The sequence below is a fragment of the Gouania willdenowi genome, chromosome 9 (genome assembly GCF_900634775.1).
Source record: "Gouania willdenowi chromosome 9, fGouWil2.1, whole genome shotgun sequence".
Taxonomy (NCBI): Eukaryota; Metazoa; Chordata; class Actinopteri; order Blenniiformes; family Gobiesocidae; genus Gouania; species Gouania willdenowi.
The window spans coordinates 38,566,225-38,575,634 of NC_041052.1; the positions used below are offsets into that span (position 1 = coordinate 38,566,225).

At 34.5% G+C, this 9,410-nt stretch overlaps 1 protein-coding gene across 2 annotated transcripts in view; it reads right to left on the reverse strand.

Moving 5' to 3' along the window:
• Positions 1-9,410, reverse strand: part of homer1b (homer scaffold protein 1b) — a 68,260-nt gene that overhangs the window by 38,446 nt on the left and 20,404 nt on the right. Inside the window, exons 1-2 of one of the 2 annotated variants that reach the window (XM_028456620.1) lie at positions 7,548-7,572; positions 7,019-7,331 (exon numbers count right to left, since the gene is read on the reverse strand). In XM_028456620.1, the coding sequence (XP_028312421.1) occupies positions 7,019-7,023 (5 nt within the window). In that variant the 5' untranslated portion in view covers positions 7,024-7,331; positions 7,548-7,572. Of the gene's footprint in view, positions 1-7,018; positions 7,332-7,547; positions 7,573-9,410 lie in introns of those variants that run through there. The other variant, XM_028456619.1, reaches the window with a different exon arrangement.

Below are 9,410 nucleotides of genomic sequence, written 5' to 3' on the forward strand. Positions count from 1 at the left end.
TGATTTTCAATGTTCTCATTGATTTTAAACAGTTGAATGTTTTATCATGTAAAGCACATTGAGCTGCCTTGTGTATGAAATGTGCTATACAAATAAATTTGCCTTGCCTTGCCATCAGCAGCACGCACACACACACACACACACACGCACACACACACACACACACACACACACGCACACACACACGCACACACACACACACACACACACACACACACACACACACACACACACACACACACATACACACACACACTATTCTTAAGGTAATAGAAAAAAATTTTTTTATGTTGGAAAAGCACTTTCTGATTAGCATTTGGAAGAAAAAGAAAAATGACAGTGTATTACTTTAAGTTGTTATTATTTTCATGTGAATGAAGAATTAAAAAATGCACTTTTTTCAGTAAGCTAGGCCTATGTGTTTTCAACATAAATATTAAATTCTGTTGGTTCAGGAAGGACACCATAACAGGCTGCCGGCTCCCACTGCCTTTTTATTTTTTATTGAATGCTACATCTCACTCTGAATACATTATTTTGTAATTTTATATTCTTACTTGAACTTTATTTTGAAATTTTGAGTTGAATAGCAATAAACATATATTTCAATGTTATGGAATTCATGTTTTTTCTAATAATCGAATCGAGTCAAATCAAATCGAACTGGAAAAATAAATCCTTTGATTAATCGATGCATCAAAAAATTATCACTAGATTAATCGTTTAAAAAATAATTGGTTATCCCAGCCCTAATTCTTTTTGCTAATTCTTTTGTGTCTTCATGTTTAGACAATTGTTATAGTTTGTTTTCATGTCTGAACAAGAAGGAGCTGTTTCGACTGCAATTAGAATTAGAATTCTGACCCGTACTAATAGGATGACTCACATATACTGTGTTCTAAATGAACTTCATTGGCTGCCAGTGCCTCTTAGGATCAATTGTAAAATTCTGGTTCTAGCCTTCAGAGCCTTGCAGGGTCAGACTTTTTACATCAGTGATCTGATCCAGCCTCACACTCCTGCTCGGGCTCTGAGGTCTGTGGATCAGAATCTGCTGATGGATCCTCGCACTCGTTTTCGGACCAGAGGATACGGATCCTTCCAGGCTGTTGCTCCCAGGCTCTGGAATGATCTTCCACTCTCTGCGTTCTACTGACTCTGTCGACACCTTCAAAAGCCAACTTAAGACCTATTGATTTGTTCAAGCTTTTAATTAGCTACTCTTGGGCTGCTATGATTTTATGTTGTCTCTGCCTTTTATATTGTGTGTACTTTTTGATTTTAAACTGCGTTGTGAAGCACTTTGTCGCTTTTTGTCCGTGAAAGGTTCTATAGAAATAAATGTTACTTACTTACTTACTAGAGTAGCTATACTTAAAGCCTGAGAATTTGTTTTTAGTTTGAATTGAATTCAATGTTGTTATTTTATTTTTTTTAAAAGAATTGTACATTTTGACAAACCTTTTATTTTATACAGATACCTTTGTGGAAAATAAATTAAGTTCCAATTGTGCAAGATTTCATCTCTTCCTTTTTAAGTTTATACATGAGATGTTTACTGTATGCAAGGGAACCGTGGCAAGACTTATTACCAAAATTAAATGTGGGGGGTGTAAGTAAAAGTACATTTTACTTTAAATACTTTTTATTTGAGTAACTTTTTATTTGGACTTTATGTATAACTTACTTGTAGTTTTGTACTTTACCTTAAGTTTTTTCTACTGTGTCTAATGCAGTGCTGTGGGCCCAATGCTTAATGTAAATATTGGTATTCTTAATACTAGAGTTACTTTCTACCATTTACAGCCTTAAATCTCAGAGAATCTCTTCGATATTCAAGTACAATTGATGCTGTGACTTAGGGCTGGGCGATATTGCCCAAAAAAAAAAGTCTGATTTTTTAAAGAAAAATTTGAGTTTCCATTCAATTTTTTTTTTCAATGCACTAAAAAATTAAAAAGTCAGAAAAAACTGGTGGGAATTATTATGATTTTTTTTTAATAATACAGTTAAATTAAATTTAATTAAATTAAATAACTTGAATTTGCTAAATAAAAATAGTTTATCGACAAATTTGTTAAATCGATTAAATCAATTTTTGCCCAGCCCTACTGAAACTGAAATATGCTTAACAAACAAAAAAAATCGAATTGAATTGCAAATCGAATTGAGAACTTGTGAATCGAAATAAATTGATTTGGGAAATCGGTACCCAGCTCTAGTTAGTTTACCCATATTGCCTTTTCTTGTTTAAATGACTTTACTGCTAATAAAATTCCTGAAATCAGACCAAACATGCTAAATAGGGTTAATGGAGTCGACTGAGAGGGCACTTTTTAATCATTTTATTGTTGGTTTAATCATCTTATTGTCAATTTCAAACTCTGTCAAATGTTTTCTGTTCATGTAAAGCACATTTCCCTTTATATGAAACACGTTACACAAATAAATTTGCCATGCCTTACACTTATTAATTTTATATTTATATGCTGCAGATGATGAAGAAAATACACTTGTAGACACTCAAAGTCGCCTGTTTTACAGGAAAAATATTGTGGAAATGTGTGATGTGGTCACAAAACATGGAAGTGAAGGTTTAGTCATAGAAATATTTCCATTTAATTTTACATACGTAGAGCAGTGGTTCTCAAACTTTTGGGGTATTTCCCACTTTGAACGAAGATGAAATTTCAAGCCTTACCTGCGCCAAACGCCCCCCAAATAATCATGCCAAATAAAATATTTTCAAATGTATTAAACTAACAGGTAACAAGTAGCGTCATAATAAATCAAAACTCTAAAACTAATCACCTTCATAAAAAAACTAATGTAAAAGTTCAGAATTCAAAAACACAGGATCTGTGCCAAAAAGCTTTATAAAACAAAAAAGGAAATGTATGTTTAAAGTGTTTTAAGGTTTGTTTATTATTCCTCCATGTGAAGTATACATGCTGACGTGACTCATTATTTTTCCACTTTAGTTCCACGTTACATTTTGTTACCGGTCGCATATCTAATGCAGTCTAATGATTTAATCCTCTTTTAATTCCTGCTACATTTTTAGGTTCTCACTATTACTTTCGTCGTGTGTAGGCGTTTTCTTTAGTGTTATTGATCTTTATTGTCCATGGAGAACCCAAAGATCATTTTGATATAAAACATGTATGGATAAATGTTGGTAGTGAAAGTGAAAAATGAAAAAAAAATTGAGTGATTTTTGAGTGAGATTATGAGCTAAATCTGACATATTTGTCCATTTGCTGCACTTCTTGCTAAACATTCAGTCACTATTCTTTCGGGGGAAAAAATTGTGCACAAATGCATTTTTTTTTTCTAACATTTTTCGTTCGTTTTCCGCGACCACATAAAATGGGATGCCTAGGCGCAAATCGAGCACACTTTGCCAACATTTTTCAGTAAACGCTGACGAAAATAATAGATTCTAGGCTTTTAATCAACGCAGGGTAAAGTATGAGCACCTGTAAACCTTATTTTTGTGTATTTTTAGTCGTTTTGACAGTTTTTAGCTTAATTTTGTGTATTTTTGTTATCACGTTATATATTTTTGTGCTATTTTAGTGTTGCTGTTATTTTTGTTGTCTGGTCGTTATTGCTATTTTTGTGTCTTTCAGTTGTATTTCTGTCTCAATTCTGCTGTTATTATTGTGTATTTTAGTTGTCTTTACAGTTTCCTTTCCTTTTCTTCTAATTTTGTGTATTTCTGTTGTCATTTTGTATATTTTAGTGTGTTTTTGTTTACTTTTTGTATTTTTCTGTAATTACCTGTACGAAGCGCAGAGCGGTAAGGTTTTGTTTTCCCCTCCGTTTATCCGTCTGTGTGTTAGCAAGAGAACTTGAACAGTTATGAACGGATCATTTTGTGTCATTTTGTTAATTTTGCAGTTATTTCTTGTCTGTTTGTTTAGGCTATTTTTGTGTGTTTCTGTTGTATTTCTGTCAAAATTCTCCTGTTATCATTGTGCATTTTTAGTTGTCTTGTCTGTTTTTTTGCTTATTTTTATGTATTTCTCTGGTATTTTAGTCTATTTTTGTTGAAGTTTTTTGTATTTTATTTCATTTTTCTGCAATTTTCGTCCTGCAAGATCATAGACTTAACATATACTCCAATATAAAATCAATTAAAAGAGTTTCCAGACATTGAATGTAACGCACACACTGCACACATACAGTATGTGATTATTATTATTATTATTATTATTATTATTATTATTATTATTATTATTATTATTATAGGTAATAGAGGGATGTGGTGTGTTTAAAGTGCAGATGCAAACATTGACCGTGAGCCTACGACAGATAAAAACATGATGATATCTGGAACAGGTTACTTCATGGATCGGCAACTTTTAACAGCAGGGCCACAAAAATGTGACAATATCTGTTCTGAGGGCCACATTATTAACATTCATGTCAGCATTTAGAATAATGACCAACCTGAGCATTAATAAAGTCACTTTTGGGTATTTGTGTTGCATTTTTATTTACTATTTTTGTAGTTGCATGCTTTTGTAGTCATCTTTGTATTTCTATTGTCATTTTATATATTTCTGTGCTATTTTAGTGCATTTATTTATTAAGTATTTTCTTTGGGTCATTTTGTGTATTTATGTTGTCTTTTTCTAAATTCTGCTGTTTTAATTGTGTCTTTTTAATCATATTTTCAGTTTTTTGATTAATTGTGCGTATTTTTGTTGTCATTTTACATATTTTTGTGCTATTTTGTGTATTTATGTTGATGTTTTTTGTAATTTTCTGTAAATATATATCTGTTTTTGGATCATTTTGTAAATTTTGCTGTTATTTTTGTCAACTTGTCTGTTTGTTTTGGCTGTTTTTGTGTGTTTCTGTTGTATTTCTGTCAAAATTCTGCTGTTATCATTGTGCATTTTTAGTCATCTTTTTTGTTTCTTGCTTAGTTTTGTGTTTCCGTTTTGTTGTTTTATATAATTTTGTGCTATGACAGTGTATTTTTGTTAACTTTTTTGTATTCTTCTGTAATGTTGTATGTTTTCTGTTGTCTTTCTGTATATTTCTGTTGTCTTTTGTGTGTTCCTCTTGTCTTTGTATATGTTTCTGTGAGTTTTGTTGTCTTTTTCTGTTTCTTTCTGTACTTTCCTTGACTCTGTGGCGTCCAGGTCAGAAGTGCAACAGACGTGTTACTGAGCGTATTCCAGTCTGGCAGGGACAGGGATCAGCTTTACACCAACACGCTCAGAAATGATAGTGTTACAGATTACAGTTTACATTTTATTCCAAAGTGGATTCCTTCAGTTGAACGCTAACTGAGTCACCACCAGTAATCTTTGTATTTCTGTTGTCATTTTCTAAATTCAGCTGTTATTATTGTGTATTTTCAGTCGTCTTTTCTGTTGTTTTTTGTAATTTTGTGTATTTCATATAGTTTTGTTAACTTTTTTCTATTCTTTTGTAATTTTGTATGTTTTTTTTTGTAATGTTGTGTATTTTTGGTGTCATTTTCTAAATTTTAAATAATCTTTTCTGTGTTTTCTCTGTAATTTTATATATTTTTAGAATCATTTTGTGTCATTCTGTAAATTTTGCTGTTGTTTTTCGGCGTTTGTTTCGTCTTGTCTGTTTTTTTTGGCTATTTTGGTGTGTTTATTGGTGTGATTTTCTAAATTGTGCTGTTATCATTATGTATTTTAGTCATCTTTTTGGGTTTTTTTGGTTTATTTTGTGTATTTCTGCTATCACGTTATATATATATTTGTGCTATTTTAGTTTATTTTGTTGACGTTTTTGTATTTTTTGGTAATGTCATGTGTTTTTTGGATCATTTTGTAAATGTTGATGTTACTTTTGTGCATCTTTGTCATCTTGTCTGTTTTTTTATGGCTATTTTTGTGTTTTTCTGTCTAAATTCCACTGTATTATTGCTATTTTAGTCATTTTCTGTTTCTTTCTTAATTGTGTGTATTTTTGTGCTATTGTAGTGTATTTTTGTTTACTTTTATGCATTTCTCTTGTCGTCTTATGTGTTTCTGTCATTTTTATTGTTCTTTTGTGTATCTTTCTGACTTTTCTGAGGTTTTTGGAGTCATTTTGTGTGTTTACACAGGTCAGAAGTGTAACAGACGTGTTACTGAGCGTATTCCAGTCTGTCAGGGACAGGGATCAGCTTTGCACCAACACGCTCAGAAAGGATAGTGTTTCAGATTACAGTTTACATTTTTCTTCCAATGTGGATTCCTTCAGTTGAACATCTTCAGTGTGTTGCGTAACGCTAACTGAGTCACCACCAGTATGGCCGAGTGAGTCTAGTGGAGAGCAGGAGTTTGAGTGGGATTGAGCTAAACGTTGTGCTGAACACAGCCTTCACAGTGTATACTGTCAATAATTAATGCAGGCCTTAGTAACACATCATGCCTGTGCCATATTGTTAACCTCCAGCTGTGCAATTAATCACAATCCAGTGTGAGAGACGGGCGGTAATGAACGGCAGGCGTTGGTGGGGGGGAGGTGGACCGCTGAGCTCAGGGTTAGAGGGACATGCAAATGAGCATCAGTGCATGGCTGTGCATGGCTGTGCACCACAGGAGGCAGAAAGAGAAGCTTCTCTCACATTCTTCAGCATGTTCAGCTGATGGAGAAGAATGCTGCTGTTGCACATGCCTTCCTTCACAATTACATAACTGTCTATATACTGTAGGTGGGGGGGTGGGGTGGGGGTAAACAACAGTGAGACCCAGAAAAACAGGAGCAGAAAGAGGAAATAATAACACCAGGCTTCAGCTTGTTCACATTATGATAGAAATGTGTGATAAATGAATGCAGGATTCATTCTAGAAGTTTAAGGATCAACTTCTACATGTGAGGACATGAGAGTGGAGACAAATGTGAACATGTTTAGGGTTAAAAAAAAAAAAAAAAAAAAGAGTCTAATGATGATTATTGTGTGCTCTGCTCTGGTTTCCATGGAAGTTCCCAGTCTGGGAAACAGCTGCAGCAGATGTTGACAATGAGAAGTCAGACTTACCCCATTGTTGAGGTGAAGATGGGAGACGACACCTGATCCTCCTTTTTTTCCTGGCGGATTGGCTACTGCGTATATGTGAAGCTCCTCTCCTACAGCTACAGCTACAGCACAGCCTGGCTATCACCGCAGGAATCTGATGATGAGCACCGCTCCATTCTGTCACCGCATCCACTCACGCATGGAAAGCACACCTCCAGCAGCAGCGTCCGTGATGGAGCACCCAGTGGATCACAGACACAGCCTCAGAGGATGATGGGTGGAGGTGGAGGTGGAGGTGGAGGTGGAGGAGCCCTGGTGTCCTGGTGTCTGTGAACTACAGAGGACGCAGCAGCTCAGCTCATTCAGACACAGCATCACTAGTTCTCACAGGCTACACCCCCACACGCCACACGCACACGCACGCGCACTACTTCCGTGCGTTCCCTCATCACACGCACATCACCTCTTTTTTTTTTTCTTTCTTTCTTTTCCTGCAACATGAATTCATGCTTTCATTCCTATCGTTGCTCCTGCAGCACATGACACTCACCGTGGAGCCGCGTGCACAGGTGAGCGCGCACGCTCCTCCTCGGCCTCGGTGCTTCACACGCACACGCACATGCACCCACTCCCCCCACCCCCTCCCTCCACATCTGATGCCTCCCTCCCTCCCTCCCACTCACCTGACGTCAGTATCGAGCCGCCGACGTCACCGCACCAGCCTCCGCAGTGACGTCACAGCGCGCCCCGGGGACGGATAGCCAATTGTCAGCAGCAGCAGTAGCTAATAATTAAAAAGCATGTTGTGCCTGAAATATTGTACGGAAGAAGATTTGGCCCACATGTGAATTTTTTATTGGAGTTCTGACTTTAATCTCAGAATTCTATGGAAGCCCGTTTCTGCCACTTAAAAAAATAAAAAATCACCAAGGAAAGTCATAATTATGAGTTAGAAAGTCATAATTATGAGAAAGAAAGTCATGATTATGAGAAAGAAAGTCATAAGTATGAGATAGGAAGTCATAATTATGAGTTAGTAAAGTCTCTCCCATAATATTGTCTTCAATGGGTAAAAAAATAAAAAATAAAGTATGTGTAGCATAACCAGAGGTGTAAAGAGTACTGATATATTCTACTCAAGTAGAAATACTGGTACTTGATTGAAATTGTTCTCATGTACAAGTACAAGAATTAAGTAAAAAGTTCCCTTGCATAAAGTTAACGTCTAATGTATCAGGCTTGGGGTAAAATATAATTGTAATATAATTTATGATTAATAACATTTATGGCATAATTATTATTGTAATAAACAAAAATCTGTTGCTGTCGTAACCGTAATTGAATTGTATTTGAGTTTAGATAATTCACTTTGTAATTATAATTGCCATAAAAATTCTGTAAAAAATTGTCGATTATAATTTAACACAAAACTGGGGAACCATGTTACAGTTCTATTCTATGTACAGCTGTACACATGTGATTAACAATTATTAAAATATCTTCTATATCAAGCTTTCCCACATTTTACCATTTAAAAAGAAATGTTGAGGGGGGCATATTGACACAAAAAAAAAGCTCAGACCCACACCAAAAATACACATTTTCCATTGATTAAGAAGCCTATCAAAGTAACACAATTAAGAGGAAGGTTAACTTTTTTTTGGTTATTTATTTCAGGCTCAGTAATTGTAATTAATTGTAATTGAACTTTAGTAAATGAGAACGTAATTGTAATTGACTTTCTGAGGATAAAAAAACATTTGTAATTTAATAGTAATTGGAAATAATGCTGGTCACTGTGATAATAATTTAATTGTCGTTGAACCATGTGCCATGACAAATGTGTCACGTGGGTAACAACATGGGTACTTGTAATCCATTACTTTCACCTCTGAGAATTACTAGGTACATTTATATTATATATATTAGATATGAGGGGCGGAAGGAGGGAACACAACCAACGATTCGATTTGAATTTCGATACTGGGTCCACAATTTGAATCCCGATTATTAAAAAAAAAACAGAAAACAATTCAAATCAATGTACTTCCTTTCAATTTTAATACATAGATATCATATTTTGGAGAACACAGAAGATAACAAAACAGATGAGTTAAAATCCAGATTCTTATTCTTTTATTTAAATGTTCAAGAATTTTTTCAACTAACATATTTTCTTCTTATAAACTTCTTATAAACTGTTTGAACTGTTTAAACTCATAATAATAAAAGTAAGTTGCACATTTCTTCATTCATCACCATGCAAAGTTGAACAAAAAACATGTCAAAATGAAAATATAAGATAAGTTTATGTTCCTAAATTGGAATTTACATATATATTTATATTTACATATATCTCGCTGGGCTGCCGCTGCTCTTAGTTCAGCTGAGTGTGTACGGCTGAACCAGAGAC